This window comes from Chanodichthys erythropterus, chromosome 3 (genome assembly GCF_024489055.1).
Source record: "Chanodichthys erythropterus isolate Z2021 chromosome 3, ASM2448905v1, whole genome shotgun sequence".
Lineage (NCBI taxonomy): Eukaryota > Metazoa > Chordata > Actinopteri > Cypriniformes > Xenocyprididae > Chanodichthys > Chanodichthys erythropterus.
The window spans coordinates 39737425-39762365 of record NC_090223.1 but is presented as its reverse complement, the minus strand read 5'-3'; the positions used below and the strand labels follow the sequence as shown (position 1 = coordinate 39762365).

The following is a 24941-nucleotide window of genomic DNA, read 5'->3' as shown; positions in this document are numbered from 1 at the left end:
ACACTGGACCTCAAGCAACGTGGATTGTGTGCCTCTCCTCTCTTCCTCCAGACTCTGGGACCCTGATTTCCAAAGGAAATGCAAAATTTACTTTCATCAGAGAACATAACTTTGGACCACTCAGCAGCAGTCCAGTCCTTTTTGTCTTTAGACGCTTCTGACGCTGTTTGTTGTTCAAGAGTGGCTTGACACAAGGAATGCGACAGCTGAAACACGTCTTGCATACGTCTGTGCGTAGTGGTTCTTGAAGCACTGACTCCAGCTGCAGTCCACTCTTTGTGAATCTCCCCCACATTTTTGAATGGGTTTTATTTCACAATCCTCTCCAGGGTGCAGTTATCCCTATTCCTTGTAGACTTTTTTCTACCACATCTTTTCCTTCCCTTCGCCTCTCTATTAATGTGCTTGGACACAGAGCTCTGTGAACAGCCAGTCTCTTTTGTAATGACCTTTTGTGTCTTGCCCTCCTTGTGCAAAGTGTCAATTGTTGTCTTTTGGACAACTGTCAAGTCAGCAGTCTTCCCCATTATTGTGTAGCCTACAAAACTAGACTGAGAGACCATTAAAGGCCTTTGCAGGTGTTTTGAGTTAATTAGCTGATTAAAATGTGGCACCAGGTGTCTTCAATATTGATTTTATAATAATTCACAGTTATAATCATCAAAATTAAAAGAAATAAACATTTGAAATATATCAGTCTGTGTGTAATGAATGAATATAATATACAAGTTTTACTTTTTGAATGGAATTATTGAAATAAATCAACTTTTTGATGATATTCTAATTATATGACCAGTTCCTGTACATGTATGCGTGTGTATATATATATATATATATATATATATATATACACAGTACAGTCCAAAAGTTTGGAACCACTAAGATTTTTAATGTTATAATAATAATCATTTATTTAATTAAAAATACAGTAAAAAACAGTAATATTGTGAAACAATATTACAATTTAAAATAACTGTGTACTATTTAAATATATTTGACAAAGTAATTTATTCCTGTGATGCAAAGCTGAATTTTCAGCATCATTACTCCAGTCTTCAGTGTCACATGATCCTTCAGAAATCATTCTAATATGATGATTTGATACTCAAGAAACATTTATGATTATTTTCAATGTTGAAAACAGTTTCACACACACATAGTATCAGACATATACTGTGTACTGTTTGTATACTGTGTGTGTGTGTGTGTGTGTGTGTGTGTGTGTGTGTGTGTGTGTGTGTGTGTGTGTGTGTGTGTGTGTGTGTGTGTGTGTGTGTGTGTGTGTGTGTGTGTGTGTGTGTGTGTGTGTGTGTGTGTGTGTGTGTGTGTGTGTGTGTGTGTGTGTGTGTGTGTGTGTGTGTGTGTGTGTGTGTGTGTGTGTGTGTGTGTGTGTGTGTGTGTGTGTGTGTGTGTGTGTGTGTGTGTGTGTGTGTGTGTGTGTGTGTGTGTGTGTGTGTGTGTGTGTGTGTGTGTGTGTGTGTGTGTGTGTGTGTGTGTGTGTGTGTGTGTGTGTGTGTGTGTGTGTGTGTGTGTGTGTGTGTGTGTGTGTGTGTGTGTGTGTGTGTGTGTGTGTGTGTGTGTGTGTGTGTGTGTGTGTGTGTGTGTGTGTGTGTGTGTGTGTGTGTGTGTGTGTGTGTGTGTGTGTTTAAATGCAATTAACTTCCCTTCCTAAATAACAGCAAAGACAGTTTAATATTTCAGAAGTGCAAAATCGCTCACATTGAAATCAGACACCTCTACTAGCAACTCACCATAAATAATCATATATATTATTATCAGGATCTTTAAAAATCATTATCATTCATCAAATCACATTATCTTAAAAGCAATTTTCTGACACACTGCAGGAGGAGCTGCCAGCAGTAAAGCTGTGTAGTCTCATTTGGGAGCATATTCATTCTGCAATAAGTGGAGCATTAATGCACTCTATTGTTGCTATAGTTACATATGCAATTTCCATGTGTATCCTTTGATAAGGTAAAAAAAAAGTGTGCTTTAATCTGTTTTGTTGTTGGTTTGTGTGGTGACTTCACTTATATTCTGTACTCATCATCCAAATAGTGATAGATGTTATTCACAGAAAGTGTACAAATAAGTAGAATTAAACAAAAAGAAAAAAGTAATATGCTACTATTTGTACAAAAAAAAAAAAAAAAAATCTCAGCATTGGAGTAGGTAGTAAAAATGGTCTTTGCCAATAAATTGGCTATTTGTACTCTCTCTATAAACCGACACCATCAATACTCCCATATTAAAAAAACAAAGTATTTATTTAACTGACATTGAGAATAAAATAAAAAGTTAATACAATTTCATGGGAATGAGCTGTTTCCACAAAACAGCATTAAAATAAAAAAGGTTATTCGTAATGGTCTGGCTCAGGCTGCATGTTTTCTGTGACCATCATCCGACATTTTCCACAATGAGCCGGGCCTCCAGAAGAGAATCCCAGCGCTCAGTCAGCTGCAGTAAAGACATCAAAGACAGGCTTGTTTTAGCCTACCACAGCACACGCACTTGTACAAAGAACTGCCCTTATTCACTTAAACAATTAAAAGGGATAATCAGAACGCAACAATTGTGTGGGATTGGGGGATGGGGTTACAATCCAAACTACAAAAGAGGGTTTAGAGCTTTACCAAACAGCACTCACATTAGCACTGTCAAGACATACCCTGGATATGTTAAACATGGAGTATGCACTTTTTTATTAATAAATTAAAGTTTATTATTACATTGTGTCAAATGTGTTTCCCCACCAAGTGTAGTAACTATGATCCTAAATCTGAATTCACCATATGACGAGTGTGAGAAATAATTATTTGTGGTGCTAATTAGTCACAAACACTCTTCAAGCCACATTCAAATCCAGACTTTTTATCCATGCATTTGCTGATTGACCACTTTGCTACGTCCGAACTGTTTGCATTTTATTTTATACGTATTATCTTTTTATTATCTATTAATTCCTTTTCCTGTTTTTATTTAATTTTTAATGCATTTTATATCTTTTATGCATCATCTTTTTATTTCTGACTTTTAATGCATTTTAAATCTTGCTGTCTGGTTAAAAGAGCTGGGAGAATTAGGAAGAAAGCATTCGTGATTAGTTAAAATTTGGTAAATTTGGATAAGGGGACAAACCATGATGGTTGGGCTATCTGACTCTGTGGTACGTGGAAGGGGTTTCTAAGGGGAATTGCGATCAATTGCAAAGGCAACGTGATTAACACATTCCAGAAATTAAAACATGTTGGTTGGGGCACTTTCCAAAGGGGAAGTTTCCATGGGGGAAATTTGAGCTGTGATACATGGTTAAGATATCTCTGGATTACAGTCAGGACACTTTCCAAAGGGGAAATTTGAACTGCGTTGCATAGTTAAGATATCTCTGGAAGGGGGATTGGGGCTGTGTGGCGCAGTTTGAGGTAGAGCAAGGCAGTGGCCTTGACAAAAAACTCCCTGAAACTTCCTAGCTCTTCCATCCAGATAGCTGAATTCTCTGTTTTTACTGTTATTTCTATTTCTTATGTGTTCCATTCTTATTATTATGTATTTGGTTCTTCATTATGTAAAGCACTTTGAATTACCATTGTGTATGAAATTTCTTTTTTGTATGACTACCACATATCTTACTGATATCTAAAACATCTCCGACAAAGATGGTACCAGCAAAAAGTAAATTTTACATTCAAAATTACAGTCCAAATACATGATAAATGGTAGAAAAATTGTGGCTATAAAGTGGCCTTGAAGAGATCAATGCATGTAATACATATACACCTAATGACGTAATTCTTTGTGTTTAGTAGTACGCCTGATCAGTTCATATGCACTTCCAATCCATAATAAAAGCTTTTTAATATATAGATAGATCTGTCCCTGAATTCTGAATGGTCAATTCAATGTTCCAGCCATACTAAAATCCATTTGATATGTGTGTTAACATAAAGGAATAGTTCACCCAAAAATGCAAATTATCTCATAATTTAATCTCACTCAAGCCATGCTAGGTGTATATGACTTTCTTCTTTCTGCTGAACACAATCAGAGACACATTAAATAATATCCTGGCTCTTCCCAGCTTTGTAACGTCATTAAACAGTGCAGGAACTCGACTCTTATGAACGCGCGTACAGCCGTTGCGAGAAGCCAGTGATTATAGTTCATAAAATTTAAAATAAGGGTATTTGTCTTACAAAAACTTCAGAAGGCATTTATTAACCCCCTGGAGCCGTATGGATTACTTTTATGATGGATGGATTTTTGGAGATTCAGAAACTTGGGCACCATTTAATGCCTTTACAAAGCTGGGAAGAGCCGGGATATTATTTAATGGAACTTCAGTTGTGCTCAGCTGAAAGAAGAAAGTCATATACACCTAGGATGGCTTGAGGGTGACTAAATTATGGGATAATTTTCATTTTTAAGGTGAACAATTCCTTTAATGTAACATTTAAGAGAGCATTCAGTACCTGTGATCCGTGTGTGACAGCATACTCTACTATCTCTGATCCATCAGGGTTCTGATACACCAGGTCAAACTTGCCAGGTTCAGCTGGAACTAAAAGACACATAACAAAATAAATTATTGCTGCAGAAGGAAGAGTGCAATCTAGCACGGACTGTAGTAAAGCAGCTGCCAAGCTCCAGGTGTCAGATTTATATAACTGAAACAGTGGCAATAATAAAAAAAAAAGTCAGTGATACCTTGCGGTTGAGAGAGCAGTTCAAGCTCCAGCACTTTTGTTTGAGGATTGAATGCAATAATCTTCCCTTCCTAAATAACAGCATCAAAAACTGTTTTTAATGTGCACACACAACACAATTTACATTACAGAAGTGTAAAACGGCTTACTTTATAATCAGACACTTCTGGTGTGTAGTTTTCAGTCAGCTCCAAAAGCTATGAGACAGCAGACAACAATCAAAGAGCTTCAAAGTACATCTCCATGAAAAACTAATCACAAACAACTGACATGTGATCACTGAAACTAGGAAGTACTAGCAAATGAGCTTAAACAATCATACATCATATTATTAGAATAATTAAAAAAAAAAAAAATCCTCAAGTGTTTGTGTTATCATTCATCAAATCACATTACCTTAAAAGCAATTTTCTGACCCACTGCAGGAGGAGCTGCCAGCAAGGGTAAAGCTGTGTAGTCTCGTCTGGGAGCAGGTTCAGGTGGATTCTACAACAACACACAACATGAACCGTATGGTCAGTAATTCAAGTTTTCAAAAATAAAAAAATAATAAAATATTAAAATAAATAAACATAATAAATATATAAATATACATACCATTAATGCATTTATAACTTATTTATATAAAACAGAGATTAACCGATACTAAATTTAAACGAATATTATTCAAAGTGATATCTGCCGATAACAATACAGATAGTTTGGGGGTTGTGTCTTTTTATACCTTCTTTTAAATTAATGATAATTTCATTATAATTAATCATTATATTTTTTATTATTATATTTTGAAAGAAATGCAAATAAAATCTTTAATCGCTCCAATTCATCAACTTGTTTCAGAGTATCCGGTATCAGTTATAAACAAACACATTACTCAAATTAATATTAACACACATTAACTAAATTCTGAAGATTAAATTAATATTTCTTAACTTTCTGAATGTTAATTAATTCATATAATTACTATCAATGTTGAAAATCAAACTGGTTTCATAGCATTTTCTTTACACAAAGCACAAATTTAGAGCATTTTCCTGTCCTCTTTTGATTGACAGGCTATGTCGGCCCTGACTATTGGCGGTTTTTAAACTATCGGCCGATAGTGTGAAAATTGGCTTTTATCGGCCAATATCGATTATTGGCCGATAAATCAGTGCATCTCTAATATAAAATTATATGAAAATCAAACAATTATTTTGTGAAAGTGTTGTCCAGGTTTGGACGTATGACACAAATTGTGAAAATTACACTTTATATTAATTGTGTTATATTAAGGGTTACTAAGAAAATGTAGCTTTTAATGTAATAAATAAACACTGATTAACATTAAATAATGAAATATGCGTTATATAACATTAAAGGGTTAGTTCACCCAAAAATTGTGTCATTTATTACTCACCCTCATGTCGTTCCACACCCGTAAGACCTTCATCTTCAGAACACAAATTAAGTTATTTTTGATGAAATCTGATGGCTCCGTGAGGCCTTCATAGGGAGCAATGACATTTCCTCTCTCAAGATCCATTAATGTACTAAAAACATATTTAAATCAGTTCATGTGAGTACAGTGGTTCAATATTAATATTATAAAGCGACGAGAATATTTTTGGTGCGCCAAAAAAAACTAAATAACGACTTATTTAGTGATGGCCGATTTCAAAACACATTCTCGTTGCTTTATAATATTAATATTGAACCACTGTACTCACATGAACTGATTTAAATATGTTTTTAGTACATTAATGGATCTTGAGAGAGGAAAATGTCAATGCTCCCTATGCAGGCCTCACGGACCATCGGATTTCAACTAAAATATCTTAATTTGTGTTCTGAAGATGAAGGTCTTATGGGTGTGGAACAACATGAGGGTGAGAAACTGACATTAACACAAGTTAAATTTATGTAGCTTTTATAAACGTGCCATTACTGGTGTACATCTGGAGACAAAACAATGGCACCGACATATTTTAAGACATGTCAGTGAAAGTTGCTTTCAATTAAGAAAATGCATTTTAGTCTGGGACTAACTTAAGCCTTTTCTGTGAAAGCAGGCATATATGATTTACATATCTCTTCCACAGAGCCCTGGTGGAAAACCCTAGATTTTGTGGTTTAGTGGAGATTTTTTTTTTTTTTTAGAGCCACATGCTTTAGTTATTCTGCGAAAATTGGGTATAACAGTAGCTTCTTCACATTCATCTCACCTGCAGAATAAAACTTTCATTAGTCAGAGAATCGTTCTGTTTCTGCCGCTCGCCGTTTTCATAGCTGAAATGAAAGTCTTGTTTCCATGGTGTTCCCTTGGCCCGACCAAAACCTCCTCTCCCACTGCCTCGATTTGCACCTCGACCTCTGCCTCTCTCCTGACCTCTTGTGTTTCCTCTGTCCCTGCCTGCTGCCTCACTAACACTGGGGCTCAAACCGGCAATCTTCAACCCCATTCCGTGTAGGTTTGGCTTTTTAATCACAAGCTCTATTTCACTGGCATCAGAGTCCGAGCTCTCGGCCTTATCCTGGGGCTTTTTGGACACAGACGACGAGACCGACTGAACTGAACTTTGAGTGGTTGAGGAAGGCTGACTTGATTTCTTGGCTACAGATTTGACTTGCCTGGGTGATGAGGACGATGAGGAGGAGGAGGAAGAGGAATCTGTGGCGCTCTCTCTACGCTGAGGTGTCTGTAGTGGAAGTTTTGAGTTTGTGCTCGATGGTTTAGGTGTAACAGGAAGTGGCTGTACAGGGATGCTGCTTTTGGATGCATTAACGTCACCCGAAGATGATGAATCTGATGATGTGCTTCCTTTCCGTGCAGCCACAGCAGGCTTTTTGGTTGCACCATTCTGCTTGGGTTTAGGTTTTGGTGGAGGGGCCTTTTTGTGAGATTCATCCTCACCGCTATTTGAAGAACCTGACGTCGCTTCATGATTCTTGGAACGTGATGATTTGTCACTGGTGGCAACAGCAGAAGTGCTTTTTCTGTTGTTTTTTGTAGAGGAAGGGTTTGCCATGTTCTTTTGAGGGGACTTGACCTCTTTTTTCTTCTTTTTCTTCTTCTTTTTGCCATCTTCTGCTGGTGCAGAGCTATCTTCATGCTTCTTCTTTTTATTTAGACCTTCACAGATCTGCGTCTCATCCTCTCTCACTCTTTTCTTGGTCTTTGAGATGTGTGCTTCAGAGATCTGGCAAGCCTCAGCTCCATTAACATAAACAGGACTGGAAACCTTTACCCTGTCAATAGGGATAATGAATAAACACTTATCAACACAGCTTAAAATGATATGTAACCCAGCACAAACGTCCACCATATTATTATACAACACCGTTCTTACCTTATACTGTCATTATCACGCACTATATAAATATTTTCTGTGTCAGGCAGGTAGCAATCCTCAATAAACAAGTCTAAAATAGTCTTTCGGCTGTAGCCAAACTTTTCCTTTATGATGCTGGAAAGATCTGTGATAACTCGACATTTGTTCAAGTCCACCAGCAGCCAACACATCCGACACTCAGGTGTCGCGGGAGGAGGATAATCAAAGTACAGTCTAACCCTGACAGCATTGAGACTGGAGGTGGCCATGCCTGAGCAGAATGAGGCCGATGGAAGCGCTCACTGTTTTAAACAACAGCGCTTCAGTCGCGCTCTGCTGCCCTCTACAGGTGTGGAAGAGAGCAGCGGCAGGCTATTTCCCTGTTGGTCAGCTGACTGAAGTCATATGATACTGTTCCTTACATCACATCGCTCGGAGAGGTTTGGGTTTGGGTACTTACAGCCGGTGGGTCCACTGCACCGTCAGCCACTCTGTGCCACTGTTTGAGAGAGCTTGAGGTCAATAACAATGGCACGGTCGTGGATTGGCATGCTGGTCGTGCTGCTGTTTTCTGTGAGCTCTCATAAAGGTAAGTTATGCAATATTTATGTGCTGAATACACTTTTTTTAGCTGTTACGTGTGTCTTTTTAGGCACAGTTACCCTTTTAGTATAGTTACTGGTCTTAGGAGGTGCAATTGCAGCATGAGAATATATGCTGAAATGTTTTGTAACTTTAGATACAAAGTGAAAGCGAAAGATGTTGTCCGTTGTTTCATTTGTTGTATCCAGTTAATCGACTCAGATTAATAAGGTCGTGAACCAACTTCCATTTAAAAAAATAATACCGAATGGTTTTCCTGAAATTTCCGTTAACGGTTGTTATTGGCATGTGCTGACAGTTGTGTGGCAGAATGAATGACTCGAATGAGTCGGTTCTTTTTATCGAATCAAAAAAACGCTTCAGTTGTGCATTATAATCGCTCGTTATTATATTCATAAAGTCCATTGGAATAAAATAATGTCTATGTTTGAACAATTTAAATTTTGATGAACGTGAACAATAAACAATTAAAACGGATGGAAACTATCTAAAAGTAAAACTTAGGGATCATGCAGTGCAACTATACTGTATCTGCAATGTTTTTCTATAATTTTTATATTGTTTGTAATAATATATGAAGACTTCAGATGCAAAAGCCTCTTAGTGCCATCTAAAATTTTCTTCTAAAATTAGCATTTTTATCAAGCTCGTATGTTTAGGTTCACTAATTTCACTTTAATGACAATTAATAGGTCCTTTTCATTGCCATTAAAGTGAAATAACTGAACCTAAACTTACGAGCTTGATTTCAGATGGCACTTAGAGGCTTTTGCATCTGAAGTTTCATATATATATATATATATATATATATATATATATATATATATATATATATATATATATATATATATATATATATATATTAGTTTTTAGCTTAGTTCTCAATTATAAATAAATAAACCGGACCGGTTACTGAATCGATTCCCAACTGTCGTCATGTGCGCTCGAAATGAACCAAGAACTGTTACCGTTGTGTTATGTTATACTTATGGTATTTTGTTTAAAAAACTAAGAGGAGTAAGTTAATTACAATAGGAATTGCATCTTTTTTTCGTTCCGCCCCTAAATATTTCTTCCAAAAACTTTTACTAAAAGAATCTGAAACAGAGTCGTTTAAAAGAATCAGAATCAAAATCGGAACCGGAATCGTTGAATTGTTTATCCCCGCTCCTGCCTCCTGTCTGTCTCCTCTCTTAAGAAAATCTCTGCTTCATGTACAGTGAGATAGTTTTGCGCCAACTCCAAGCTTGAATAACTAATAATGTGACTTTTGTTGTTCTTATAATCAAAAAACAGGTAGTTGTGTTCCAGTCCAAGCCAAAGAATCGTGGGGATATGTGGATGTCCGTGATGGAGCCCATATGTTCTGGTGGTTGTACTACGGCAACAGCTCCAGTGCCAGCTATAAAGAGCTTCCTCTGGTTATGTGGCTGCAGGTCAGTCACTCCTCTGATCAGTGTAGTCGGTCATATATCTTCTCTGTTTAGAGAATATCTCACTGGAAGCTGTTTTCAATCAGCTGTTACACCTTCTTCTGTTTATCCTCATTTTCTGAAGTATTATGCCTAAGGTCGCTCATGCTCCTATTTATTTTAGGGAGGTCCAGGGGGATCTAGCTGTGGTTTTGGCAATTTTGAGGAAATTGGACCTCTTGATAGAGACCTGAAGCTGAGAGAAACCTCTTGGGTAGGTAATCTAATATATATTGTCTTGATTCTCATATCTGCAATATTGATTGAGATGGGGTTTTTTTGGGAAATATGGAATATGTATTAAGTTTTGTTTCAGCGTAACTTATTAATATAATCATTACATCCTGTTGAATACAAAACGCTTACTGTGGAATCTGTGAATAATTTATTGTTCATCCAGAAATATTCGTGTTTATGCAGGTAAGTGCTGCCAGTTTGCTATTTGTGGATAACCCAGTGGGCACGGGATACAGTTACACAGACACTGAAGATGCCCTCACCAAGGACGTTGCAATGGTGGCATCAGACATGATGGTCCTCCTCAAGAGCTTTTTCTCTCTGAAGACCGAGTTTCAAGTAAGCAAAACAAAAATACCTACCAGACTGAATTAGAAACACACTTCGCATTCGTCACAGTATCTGACTTTTCTCCCCAACAGAGCATTCCCTTCCATATATTTTCGGAGTCTTACGGAGGCAAAATGGCAGCGGCTATTTCCCTCGAGCTCACAAAGGTACCGAAATGTTTGTTTGTTCTAACTTTAGGCTTCATGACAGGCAATTTTGTAGCGACACGCACAAGACGTTTTTAAGTCATGCGCTCTGCTGATTTCATCTAAAAGAGGAAGAGCTTGAGTCAGATTAGTTCCTCAAAAGGAAATCTCTTTAGAATACAAGTTTGTATTTACTCTTTAATCTGCATTGAATGTTAATTTTCTCCCTCTTTAGGCAGTTCAAGCTGGTTCAATCAAATGCAACTTTGCTGGGGTGGCTTTGGGAGACTCCTGGATCTCTCCTATCGGTTTGTAAAAAGCTCATCAAGCTTCAGTCTGGTTGTGTGCAGCTGTATTTTTATTGATTTAAAGTTATATCTCATAGTCATTATGCACATTCATCATGTATAGTCTCAGATGACTGCATAAAACGCAAACGTAATCCTGGCTTATGCATCACAATACAGCACTCAACACATCTGATTGCTTTCCCTGCAGATTCAGTCATGACATGGGGCCCTTATCTTTACAGCACAGTGAGTAATTCACTATATTCAACTCGCTCTGTCTCCTCTTCACAGAGATAACGCATGATTACATTAGCATGATCAAAACATACTTCTACATCAATGATCTGACATATGCATACGAAACCATTCAAAGTTTGGGGTCAATAAGATTCTTTAAAAATGTTTCTGAAAGAGGTCTCTTATGCTCACCAAGGCTGCATTTATTTTATATTCAAACATGCTGTAAAATCAGTAGTAAATATTATTGTGATTTAAAATTAGTGTTTTAAATTTATTCCTGTGATTTCAAAGCTGAATTTTGTCTGATTTGGCCAACTTAAATGTTCCCTTACAACCATTCACCATTAAAAATTTGCTATTTAAAGGGTTAGTTCATCCAAAAATGAAAATATTGTCATTTATTACTCACCCTCATGTCGTTCCACACCCGTTAGATCTTTGTTAATCTTCGGAGCACAAATTAAGATATTTTAGTTGAAATCCGATGGCTCGGAGAGGCCTCTATAGCCAGCAATGACATTTCCTCTCTCAAGATCCATTAATGTACTAAAAACATATTTAAATCAGTTCGTGTGAGTACAGTGGTTCTACCTTAATGTTATGAAGCGACAACAATACTTTTTGTGCGCCAAAAAAAGACACTTCAACAATATAGTGATGGGCCTATTTCAAAACACTGCCTCTGTGCTTTACGAATCGAATCAGTGACTCGGATCTCCTATCAAACTGCTAAACTGCTGAAATCACATGACTTCGGTGCTCCGAATCACTGATTCGATTCATAAAGCTCTGAAGCAGTGTTTTGAAATCGGCCCAAAACACTGTTTAAATGTTATGTTAAGTTGTTAAAAAGTTAAAAAGTCGTTATTTTGCTTTTTTTGCCACACAAAAAATTTTCTTGTCGCTTTTTAATATTAAGGTAGAACCACTGAACTCACATGAGCTGTTTTAAATATGTTTTTAGTAGCTTTTTGGATCTTGAGAGAGGAAGGATGATCATTGCTGTCAATGCAGGCCTCACTGAGCCATCAGATTTCATCAAAAATATCTTAATTTGTGTTCTGAAGATGAACAAAGGTCTTACGGGTGTGGAACGACATGAGGGTGAGTAATTAATGACAGAATTTTCATTTTTGGGTGAACTAACCCTTTAATGCTGCTGATGTGTGTCTGTAGTCTCTGCTGGATGACAATGGGCTGGATGAGGTGAATAAAGCAGCAAAAGCAGTGCTGGAGGCAGTGAAACAGGGCCAGTACCAAAAAGCCACTGACTTGTGGTCCTACACAGAGAATGTGGTGGAGCAGGTGAGATGAACATGCTCTACAGACCTTTCTGTAGCTTAGGAATAGGTTTAGGTAGAGGTCTTCATTGTTTAATTAAAGAAATAGGATTAATGAACATCATGTGATTCATATTTTGTTTCAGAACACAAATGGTGTGAACTTCTACAACATCCTCACTCAAGAATCTGATGATATGAAGACCAAGTTCAGTTCAGATCAAGCTGCGGATGGATTTCTCGGTGAGAAACTCAATGTTTTCTTTTCAAAGATTCTGTTTGTTACATAAATGTTTGAGTCATCGTTTTGTCTTGTTTTTTACAGCCTCGCTCAAGCGTCGCCACATTCGCCCTTTGCACCGTCAGTCCCTTTCTGAGTTGATGAACGGGCCAATCAGACAGAAGCTTGGTGTCATACCAAAGAATGTCACATGGGGAGGTAATTATTCTTTTTATGATTTACAAAGGTACTTCTGTGTAAAAACAACAACTGATTCTAACAAGAGTAAGCACAACCTGTTTCTTCAGGACAAGCTGAAGCTGTGTTTGTCAGCATGGCAGGAGATTTCATGAAGCCTGTGGTGAACATTGTGGATCAGCTTCTGGCTGCAGGTGTCAATGTCACCGTCTACAATGGCCAGCTGGATCTCATCGTGGACACAATGGGTGAGGACGTCTACCATTAGTAAACATTTCAGAATGGCAACTCGTGACCAACAGATTTTAGACTAGCGCTTGGACCATTTACACTTGATAGTTGTGCATGTCAGCCTATATCCTCTCTTAGGGCCGAGACACACCAAGCTAATAGTCGATGAGCATCTGTCGGGCTAGTTTAGCGCCTCTAGTCAAACTAACATCAGTGGCAGTTCGCCCAATTCAGCATATTGAATTGGCATCAGGACCGTCGGTGAGAAAGATCACTCTGATTGGCTGTTCAGTTTAGCGAGCAAGACGGCACAGACAGAAGACTAATTTTACATCATCTTACCTAAGCATTCCAGTACTCAAAAATGTATATTCAAAATGGTAAGAAAGTGCTGCTTTGTTTACAGTTTGTGTAACTGCAGTCCTAGTTTTTGATTCTCTTTTTCAATGACTAGTGTAGACTATTGATACCTGCTGATAGACCGTTATTTCCTTACATGCAGACGCAGAATGCATATGCTAGTTTGCAGTTGGATGTAGTCTTTGCGTTGTTAAAGCGCAGCTTTTTGGATCAGACACAGCCGGCGTGAGGTGACTACACAGTCGACTTTCATCGCCCTTACTTCTTTGACGTCGCCTTGGTGTGTCAGAGTCTTATTTGTCCGACACAAAAAATAAGGAGTCTACTGACTGTCCATGAAAGCCAAATATAAGCCTTTTAATACCAGGTGTGATTGGTAACATGTCACAGCTGAGCTCTCGTGATCAGATCCCCCAAGTGGGAATGGGATGTTAATAGAAAGTGTCTATAAGTCAGTAAGATTTTTTTAATCCATTTTGCCCATCAGTTTGATATTTAGGAAGGACATTACGACTGGCTGTTGTCAGGATAGTGTTTCTGCCCTGCAGCGATTAATTGATTTGTGTTTATTTATGAGCAGGTCAGGAGTTGTGGGTGAAACAGCTGAAATGGGATGGACTCCAATACTTCAACAAGATGAAATGGACTGCACTGGAGGACCCACAAACTTTGAGCCAGACTGGAGCTTTCTACAAGACTTATAAGAACTTTGCCTTCTACTGGATCCTCAAAGCTGGACATATGGTACATGTTTGTTTGGGTTTTTTTGCACTTACCAAAGTCATTTTAATGTTTATAAAATTTTAGCATGGCAATAACTGCAGAAGCTATAGTGGTTTTGCTTTATGTTTCTGAAAAGAAAATACATTTCTTAGTTTTTATTTTTATTCTTGATGAGTGTATGTGAACATCTCTATCCATTACGTCATCACAGATCCCATCTGACCAGGGGCCAATGGCTCTACGGATGTTGAAGATGGTGACTCAGCAGGAGTGATGGATCTTACTCAGATACAAACTGGCTCGTGAACCTCTTTTAGACAATCAACACTCAGTTATTTTACCAAAATCTGACTTTTTTTTTTTTTTTTTAATTTTGGTTGAAATTTAATCATTATGTAATAATTTTTCAATGCCTGTCTTGTAAAATTTGTAAATTTGAATGTGTGCAAACAATAAAGTCGTAATTTTTTTTTACAGTTTGAATTCTGAAATCTGCATGTGCAAAGAAAGAACCAACCATAAAGTTTTTTTTACATTCCCATTTATTTTTCAACACAAATAATAATGTATCTGCAACTTTTCAAGAAGGAAATTGGAATCATCTCCTTGCTTGATTTCACACAAATACATAAACAAGGGAATTTCATGACTCTTGTTAAAATATTCAGGTTTTTTTTTGTTTTTTGTTTTTTTTAAAAAGCTGCTTGATTAATTTTATGAGGTTTTCATGCCACTTATGAATAAATGTAAATATATGCACTTCTAGAGCTGTGCAATGGCTATAAGAGCAGACCACTCTGGTCCTACTCGCACACTAAAACAGCTTTTACCATAATGAAGGATATAATTGAGTAAATCATATCTTACACATTTTCCTGCTCTTTCAATTAAAGTATTCAGAATACACAACTCAAGTCATTCCTGAAATATAGATTTAGCACCAATTCATCTCACATTCTACCGCATATTGAATAGAAGAGAGATTTGTTTATACTATCAAAACAGCTTGTCAGCTATATAGTATTAAGGCATTGGGTCAACAGCGTTTCATGTTCATGGGTTCCCTGAGGAACTGTAGCTGAGTGTGCGTCTGCCCCACCGGTCCTCAGGCACTCTGAATCCCTCTCTGCTCACAGGCTCCACCACCAGCTCTATGAGACCCGGAGCAGAAGGGACCTCCAGCTCCACCACACGGTACAGGGTGGAGTAAGACCTGCCAATCACAGTCAGGGGTCCAGAGCGAATCCGAGGGTCAGGACCACGGAGATGTCTCCAGTGTATCCGGAAATGGCGGACCTGCTGAGTGGAGTATTGCCAGCGTAAGGTGGCGTTCAAAAGTACCTTCATTGTGTGTCCATGTTCATGTTCATTCGAAGCAACCTTCTGCCACACCACATCATTCACGCAGATGCCTTGAACAGACTGCAGGGGTGCATGAAGACTCTCTGCATCCAAAAACTGCAAAAAAATGGAAATGGACAATTTAGCCACTACCAACATTATATACATACACTACTGTTTAGACGTTTGGGGTCAGTGAGATTGAAAGAAATAAATACTTTTATTCAGAAAGACTGCATTGATCAAAAGTGACAGTTACGACTTTTATAATGTTACAACTGATTTCTGAAGGATCATGTGACACTGAAGACTGGAGTAATGATGCTGAAAAATCAGCTTTGCATCACAGGAATAAATTACATTTTTAAATATATTCAAATAGAAAACTTATTTTAAATTGTAATAATATTTCACAATATTAGTGTTTTTACTGTATTTTTCATTAAATAATGCAGCCTTGGTGAGTATAAGTCACTTATTTCATAAAAGAACAAACAAACAAAAAAACATTTTAAAAAAAAATGTAAACATTTTGAATGGTAGTGTACAATAAGTTCAGTCAAGATGTCAATATGTAAATAAGGCAACCCAGAAGGCATTTTATATCTTAATGTGTGTAAATTATTTTGTAGAAAGAAAAAAAACAACCATATCAGACAAAATTAGAGATTTTTATAATTTCCTCAGATATAGATTGCACATTTCCCCATATTTTTACATTTGGAATACATCCGTGGTCATATATAACACTCACTTACTGTAAAGTCAATCTTTAAAAACAGTAAAAAATCTTTCAATCTTTAAACAGTAATCTTTATTAAATCTCAAAATAAATATATCTATTTTTTATACTTTATAATTTAGTGAAATTCCCTTGTAGCATTTAAAACTGATTTTAGTTTATAGCATTTTGTTTTTAAACTATTTGACTATATATACTATATTTTTAAATAAATGGCTTATGGTTATCGGCCTGAATTCATTGTGAACCACAGACCTTATTTCACTCATAAAATGAAAACCGCTATTATAAAAACCCACTAAAATATCTTAAAGAGATGTGTAACATGTTTTGTACATGTGTATCTCACCATAATCTCTCCAATCCTGCAGTTAAAGGAGACGTCTTCATCTCCTTCATCTCGGGAAAAACGAATACACACTTCTCGCAATGAGCATCCAATCATTTTCAACAGGAAACATCTATGCATGAAACCACATTGAGTTTTATTAGAGAAAAAGTGTTTCAGATGTTTATGACCAAAACTTTTTTTACTTTAAAGCGGGTCAGCAAACTATGGCATGCCGGCCAGTGAATAATCATTGGATAATCACAATGAACAAAAAAGGTGTACAAAAAAGAATATTTTTTTGTACGCCAAAAAACAATATAACGACTTTATTCAACAATATCTAGTGATGGCCGATTTCAAAACACTGCTTCATGAAGATTCAAAGCTTTACAAATCATTTGTTTCGAATCAGTGGTTTGGAGCGTGTGTCAAACTGACAAACTGCTGAAATCACATGACTTTGCCGCTCCGAACCACTGATTCGAAACAAAAGATTTGTTAAGCTTTGTTTTGTTATTTTGTTCTTTTGGCGCACAAAAAGTATTCACGCCACGAAGATGAACAAAAGGTCTTACGGGTGTAGAACGGCATGAGGGTGAGTATTAAATTACATCATTTTCATTTTTGGGTGAACTAACCCTTTAAACAGTTGACTCTCACCTGGAAGTCCAGCCATCCGAAGTCCACCGGCCACAATTCTGAACAAACTGCTCAACCAACTGATTATCCTTTGCTAATGCTTCTGGAAAGACACTTGTAGCTAAACACACACCCGATAAAAAATATTAGATTAATATTACACATTCTTAAACATGACAGCTCCACAGAAACTCTAAGAGATCTGAAGAAGAAGACCTGAGAAACCACTAACATGCTATTTCCTCCGTCCCAGTGAATGTGCACAGGGGAACATCTATCGTTTTGAGCTCCAAGGATAACTTCACTCCCACAGGTGGCTTGTAGACAAAAGAGACAAACGTCTTGGTGGCCAAGGGAACATGGAGAGAAAATATCCTACAAAGGGGCAAAAAGAAGGTGTTTGACTGAAGTTTTTTGTTCTCCAGGGAAAACAAAACCTCTAGTACCTTGCACAGACTTCAGGAAGTCCAGATGGAATGACGCCCTCCACCATCAGAGAGCTGCCTCCAATCCAAGCGTCCTCTGAGCAGCCACGGCTTTTCAGCCAGCCGCCTTTCTCCATGTTCTCAGAGAGGTACAGAGGCTGGATCTCCTGAGCATGCAGATTGAACCAGCTTCTCTCCATCTCCACCTACACATACATCAAACTGATTACTTGGGACGTATCGATATTAAAAAATGGCTGGTATTTAAATTCTTTACTATTTTGTCTAAATAAATTCAAAATAAAATACTAAAAACTAAAATCAAACATTTAAATGCTACAAGTGAATTTAGACATCACAACATGATTAAGTACAATATGGAAAATTTATATTCATTTTGAGATTTCTTAAAGGGGGGGGGGGGGGGAGGGGTATAATACTATTTATTTACACTGTTAAAGAGTTGTATTCTCACGCTAAACATGGCCAAAGTTTCAAAACACGAGTTGCAAAGATGAACGAAAGTCTGATGAGTTTGGAAGGACATAAGGCTGAGTAATTCATGAGAATTTTTGGGTGAAATAACGCTTTAAAGATTATATTTAACAGCACTGTTATTAAATTATTAGTGTTTTTAAAAAATATTAGGGTATGGAAAGATATTAGTGTTTTAAAACTTTAAGTCATGGTTAGATGATGGCAAAGGTAATCTAAATGTAAAAAAATAGGCATGAACAATTAAGTCATGACTTTTGAGGGTCAAGGTAACAAAAGGGGCAAAAACATTTGAGATGAGCATTAGTGTACTTCATCGTCAAAACTATGCTTCTGATGCCAGTAAAAATACCACCAATGCATTCAAACTGAAGTAATATAGTTATTGAAGAGAATCTTAGTGTGCTTGTGTGTAGTGTACCTTTCCCCTCCAGTACAGGCTCTTTCCAAAGCCCTGACAGAATGAGGAGATGAATGGAAGACTGGACGAGGGCCGGTGGATATAAAGGTACTCAGACAGCAAGCTCCAAAACCTTAGAAGAGTGGTCAGACAATACACATCAGAGTGAAGTTTGCATGTTTGTGTGCGTTTACATATATTCCATCGCAGAACAGCGAGCACATTGTGATTAGTTCAAGAAATCAGCATACTTGTCCTGGTTTTGCCGAAAATCTGCCTTTTCGTGGCATTCGTACACCCAACCAGGAGCAAAGATGGCTGTTGAAAGCTCATACTTGCGAATCAGCTCTAGAGCCTAGTGAAAAACAAGACGAGAAGATTGCTTATAGCTTATTTATTCTCCTTGTACTCTCAGCCAAATAACACTGAGAAATTATTACTTCACTATTCAAAAGTTTGGAGTCAGTAAGTTTTTTTTAAGAAATGAATACTTTTATTGAGAAAAGATGCATTAAAACAGTTTTCAACACTGATAATGTTTCTTGAGCAGCAAATCATCATATTACAGTGACTTCTGAATGATCATGTGACACTGAAAACATACTACAGTAGAAAACAGTTATTTTTAAATTGTAATAATATATCACATTACTGTTTTGTATTTTTGCGTTATGAGTATATGAGACTTCTTTCAAAAACAAAAAATCTTCCCAACCCCAAACTTCTAACCGGTAGGGTACATCCATTAAAATTACTCTAACTAAAAAAGTATTAAATAATATATACTGTATATTCACTAACCTTATTTGTCTCAAATTTCCCCCCGATCACCTTTCCTCTTGCAAACACATCAACACCAACATAGATGTCAGCGAAGCGGCCCTGAGCGGCGGAGTAGGACTTCATCCTCTCCAGACTCTGCTCTGTCCAGTTGTAGTTAGTGAATATTCCATCACAAGCATCAAAAAACATTCTGATAGGATGACAAAGGAAGCTGATGGCATAAGCTGTGCAAAATCTACCATATAAATCTCACAGACCTGAATCTCCCCCCTACCGACGCCCTCAAGACCATCACTTGCCTGTTGTCGTCATTGAGTTCGTTCTGCCAATTGAGTGAGCCGTTCTTCAGCACGCTGTCATACCAGATCACCACACTGCCTGGAACGCGCTCGTGCATCTGGTCTGTGAGGTAGCGCAGAAAGGGACCGGTGTTCTTCACTGCTGTCTCCTGAGGTGTCAGGCAAATTTGGGGTAAAGTACTAGAAATGATATCAACATAGTGACCTTATAATCCTCCAATCAGAGAAGCCTTGTTTACTCACACTCAGCACATTTTCTATGTTAATGAGCCAGCCATCGAAGCCGTAGCAGTAGGAAATCTGAACCAGCTTATCGGCAGCTGCGCGGTAACTCTCCTCATCTGCAAGGAAGGCCTCACATATCTTCGCTCCATCTGTCCACTCTGTGATGAATGTACCTTAAGAGGGGGATAAGACTATTTTAATACATTCTTATTTTCACTTGCCTATAAAGGTGCTGTGGTTCATGACATTTCTTTCATTGTTTACTCATGCTTGTTTCATTGCAAACATATAGATCCTAGACATACATACACAAAAGCAGACATTTTGTAGAATGTCCATGGCATTACAGAGACCAATGCTGTCAACATCCTACTATAAAAGTATAATCAGAGAGGCTATATAACTATATATGTGACTTTTCAAAAGGCATATAATAGCTTTTTGTGTAAAGCAGACTGAAATTTAACACATTGGTACAATAATATTTTTTTATTCATAAAGTGCCTTTCCCAAGCTCAAGGTCATATGGCTTTAAAAGACTTTGAATATAGTGCATAATACATATGGACCTTGTTTATAGTGCGGTTTTGTCATTTTTTTGGGTGCTTGACAGCTACAGGTTGTCTATCTGTTGTCTAATGTATGGAAAAGTGCAGCTTGAACTTTGTGCTGAATTTCTCCTTTTGTGCTACACAGAAAAAAATAAACATATGGTTTAGAACAAAGTCAGGTTGAGTAAATGTTGACAAAATGTCCATTTTTGGGTGATCTACACTTGAGAAAAAGAAGTGCACTTCAATTCTTAAAAGTATATTTTTTAATAAAATATATCTGCAGAAAATATTACTGAAATAAGAAGCCACTTAAGTACAATTTCATGACTTAATACACTTAAGTACGCTTTTTAGAAAAATGCATAATAATGTCAAATTAAAAGTTTTACTTTAAAGCACATTTTAAATATGTTTTAATAATATATTGTACAATTATTTTGATGTGTTGACTAACATACAGCAACAAACAGACTAACGGTAGCGTTAATCAATATTACATTTAAAGTTTATATTTATTTCATTTTAAACTAAACTAAAACTATAAACTATGAACTAAAACTATAAACTAAAATAAAAGTTTATTTATTACAAATGTGTAATTACATATATATTTAAGTACAATGCACAAAAGTTTCAATAGAAATTACATTAAAGTATATTTTAACCATAAATGCTTGTCAGCATATTCTGCAGTACACTTATACTGCCATATTTTATTAAATTGCATATAAAGATGTACTTAAGTTTGTCAAAAAAAATAAAAATAAATCACTCTAAGTTCAGCTAATTGAATTGTATATACATTTAAACTACATTCAGCTCGAACTTAAGTATATTCTTTTAAAGTATATTATTTCTGTACTTCTTTTTAAAAGTATGCCAAGTAACATGTACTTATTTTTCACAAGGACATTATTTTCACAGCAAGGCTAATAAGACTGTGATTTTGGCCCATAAACTAACCCATCAAGACACTCACCAATAGAGAGCACTCCATGTTTATGTGCTGCATTCGTCCAAACCACTGGAGGAATGGTTACCATCTGATGACTGAAGTAGTTGAAGATGTCAATATACTCCCAGTGATAGAAGGCATACGGCATCTCCTGCTCTGCGCCTTGAATGAACCTCAGCAAAAAGAACAGGACTGTGAAGATACTGGCTAAACAGTTCATGAAAGTGACATAACATGCTGACACATCAAACTCTGAGTTGTACCTGTCCTCCAAGTAGCCACCCATCATGTCATGGGACACCAATGTCCGCCTAGGGCACCTGTCCAGCGGAGGAAGCCTGCTAGCCAGAGGCACAGTGGCCACATTAAATGGACTTGCTTCATTGCGTTTCCAGGATAACAGCTCATCAAGAGACTTCAGACTGCAGCTGATGGGCTCAGTCGTGTCAGGATCATAGTGGACTGCTGTTAGAGCACAGAAAAAGAAGCACTGTAAGATCAAGACAAACAGACCATGCGCTGAATGGGGACAAGACTTCATATATTCTATTCTGCTGTTAGCATGCAATAACATTTTAAGGTGCAATATACTTTTTAATATATAATGTGACTACTTATTATTCATTTAATGTTATTATTTATTTATTTATTATGGTTCTTATTGTCTTTTGTTATGTGTGTGTGTGTGTGCTAGTTTTTTTTTATTTTCTTGGCACTGATCAGATGGGGCACTATAATTTCGTTGTACTGCAATGACAATAAAGCTTCTATCTATACTTCTATATCAGTTATCTTTTGAAAGAATAACATATGTTTTATAATATACCTGGCAATGTGGATGGCTCGTCATTTACGACTTCGTGAATACTTTGATCGCCTGGTTGATCGAGGCAAGTCTCAGAGCTGAATAAACAACCAGAGCATTGAACATGTAGTTATAATGCATGTTATGACTATAACATAGGTTATAAGGGAAATAAAATGATGCATTGATTCTGGATCAATCATAACTCAACAAAAGTCAAAATTACCTGATCTCCTCCGTTTTACTAATCTTACTGCTTGTGGTTTCGTCCCTTTTTCGTTTTCGGGGTGTCATTTTTTCGTTGTCTTTTGTAGAAACACTTTCCATTTACAAAAACGTCAACAGATAGTTAGTTTTCAGACAAAAGTGATTTGTAGTATTGATGCACCTCTCCGTTAGGGAACCGAAAGTAACAGGCAAGCTTCCGCCTGTGCTCTGATTGGCTGAATGAGTGCGGCATGTGCTGGACAGACGTAGATCCTGCGTAAAGGTGCGTTGCTCTAAATGTCCACTAGAGGGCAGGAGGCTAGACCAATAAAATATCTGGTATGTGAACTGTTTATCAACACATATTTCTCATGTTTATGTTCAGCACTCATTAAAAGTCCTTTTATAAAGTATTGCCCATCTTCAAGCCATCTTACATGCACTGTCCATAGAAAAGATAAACACACCAGCCACTAAAGTGACCATTTGACACTCAAAAGTACATTTAGTGACAATAAACAAGACAAGTACAACTGGGATTCATGGAGACATCTTAGAATAAATAGCCAAATGTTATTCAGCCATGATTTTGAATACTGAGGTGAACCCTGGTGAATAGTTCACCTTGCTGATGATGCCGTACGGTTTCACTAGAAGGACTCCAGTTTCCAGCTAAAAGAAGTATTTATCTGTACACAAATCTGAATTAGAGAGAAGCTAAAAAATATATCAATTCATCAATAATTCACACCCTTTTTCCTTGTTGTCTTCATCCAGAATTACCTCTCATATCCATTCTCTTTCTGTAGAATGATCATCCAGGCCATTTGGTGGCGGCACAATGCCTCTCTTCTGTTTTTTCTCTTTCAGGAGTCATGTGAGCCTGCAGTCTGAATCCAGTGCTTTTAACAGGATAGATGGATGCCATGGAAATCTGGAAGGTTTTAACACAGACTGAAATCCGAGGCATTTAATGTAGTAAACATTAGTTTTTGCCCCCAAAGGCTTTGGTTTTGGTATAGAAAAAGTTTATAAATCAACAGAATAACCAATATCACCAATCAAAAGATTTAGCAAAACATTTGCTTGTGCACTCACGTTAAATATTCATCCATCTATTTACTTGAAGCAAGTTAGATATACCCATGTTTCATTCTTTCTTTTCACCTTTCTGCAAACATTCAAATACAAACTAACATGTAGTTTAGCTGGAACTTGACTCAAATGTGTCATCTCTATCATTTCCTGTCTTTCTTTTCCCTTTCACCTTTACTTTATTATGCTTCAATAATAGGTCTTTGAGTTTGTTTGCATTGCGCTTCAAAAACAAACAAACAAAAAAAACATTACATATTTTAGCCATTTCAATTTAAATTCTGATGGAATGAGCAAAATTGAACATCTTTACTGTGGATGTGTTGGACCGAATGAATCGATGACCCACATTAGGTCTGTTTGGCACTCAGAGAGCTTTGTGTTTGGGATTTATTTTGTTACACCACAACAGTGATCAATCCTCTGACGTCGCCCCAGGGTGATTTTAGAGGCCAGTCCGGTTCCCGCCAGAAAGGCTCAGAACAAACTGCAATGTTTGACAATGAAAAGGTACAAAGAAACAGGGACTATAAAATGCTACTTTCTGACATTAGAAAATAGAGAACAATACCTAAATGTCCCATTTTCAAACAAAAAGTTGTTATTCATAGCATGTGACTTCTTTAGTTATTTGTGTGGATGTGTCATTTGTGACTGACGCACTCATAAAGACAGTCTTTGCCGCCATCTAATGGTGTGAAAATGTAACTTCTGTTGCTGTTCACGGTCAGGGACTATTTTTTCCGGCGGAAGGAAGGCTTTTAGTTAAAGTTTACTTCATGAAAGTTGCATTGATAGGCTATATATTTTTGGCTTTAATATTTGTGTGGTAACCGTTTTATAAAGGCAATAAGGTACTCGAGGCTAGTGCTGTATTGTGAATAATTCATGGCTGAAGGGGTTGCAGGCACTCCGCTTCACGTCATAATGCAATAGTCTTTTCTTTCCTTATTGTGATATATATTTCCAAATGAACTGCTCTTCAAACAAGAAAAAATTTTGGACTGGAGTTGATTTTGTCTATCAGGGCATGATTGGATGGTTGTGGTTTGCTATTACTGTAATCTCATGTGAGTGACAGGTTGTCCCGCCCTCACGCCAGTAAACACGTCATCAGAGAAGAGATGTCACTGCAAGAAGGAGGGTATGGAAAGATGTGCACAGATAAATAGTTTATAATAAATAATGCAATATTCCATAAAAATAAGAAATGTCCATTTTCCTCCCTTTTTTTTTTTTTAAACCCATGTTTGGGTCAAATATGGACAAACCCAATCATTGGGTTTATTCAATTT

The 24941-nt window shown here is 37.0% G+C and overlaps 3 protein-coding genes across 4 annotated transcripts; 1 reads left to right on the top strand and 2 right to left on the bottom strand.

Moving 5' to 3' along the window:
• Positions 1–1633: 1633 nt before the first annotated feature.
• coil (coilin p80) lies at positions 1634–8350 on the bottom strand. Of its 2 annotated transcripts, XM_067382236.1 has the most exons (7): positions 8039–8350; positions 6914–7937; positions 5106–5195; positions 4859–4906; positions 4711–4780; positions 4476–4564; positions 1635–2463 (listed from the first exon to the last, which is right to left on the bottom strand). In XM_067382236.1, exons 1-7 carry the CDS (start codon positions 8287–8289, stop codon positions 2404–2406), a joined length of 1632 nt encoding a protein of 543 aa, XP_067238337.1. In that variant the 5' UTR covers positions 8290–8350; the 3' UTR covers positions 1635–2403. The 2 variants fall into 2 exon arrangements, with proteins under 2 accessions (XP_067238338.1, XP_067238337.1); XM_067382237.1 differs by lacking the exon at positions 4711–4780 and having other exon boundaries at positions 1634–2463.
• Positions 8351–8424: 74 nt separating this feature from the next.
• On the top strand, positions 8425–14802 carry scpep1 (serine carboxypeptidase 1). The gene is made up of 13 exons (XM_067382238.1): positions 8425–8609; positions 9920–10059; positions 10220–10309; positions 10516–10671; positions 10755–10829; positions 11044–11116; positions 11307–11344; positions 12515–12643; positions 12765–12861; positions 12944–13057; positions 13147–13284; positions 14208–14371; positions 14562–14802. Exons 1-13 carry the CDS (start codon positions 8549–8551, stop codon positions 14622–14624), a joined length of 1338 nt encoding a protein of 445 aa, XP_067238339.1. The 5' UTR covers positions 8425–8548; the 3' UTR covers positions 14625–14802.
• A 161-nt stretch (positions 14803–14963) lies between these two features.
• On the bottom strand, positions 14964–23147 carry engase (endo-beta-N-acetylglucosaminidase). Its single transcript, XM_067382235.1, has 14 exons — positions 22571–23147; positions 22366–22442; positions 21803–22004; positions 21564–21712; positions 20049–20203; positions 19806–19954; positions 19525–19696; positions 18975–19078; positions 18745–18856; positions 17850–18034; positions 17636–17778; positions 17425–17524; positions 16783–16894; positions 14964–15808 (listed from the first exon to the last, which is right to left on the bottom strand). Exons 1-14 carry the CDS (start codon positions 22669–22671, stop codon positions 15404–15406), a joined length of 2166 nt encoding a protein of 721 aa, XP_067238336.1. The 5' UTR covers positions 22672–23147; the 3' UTR covers positions 14964–15403.
• Positions 23148–24941: the final 1794 nt, after the last annotated feature.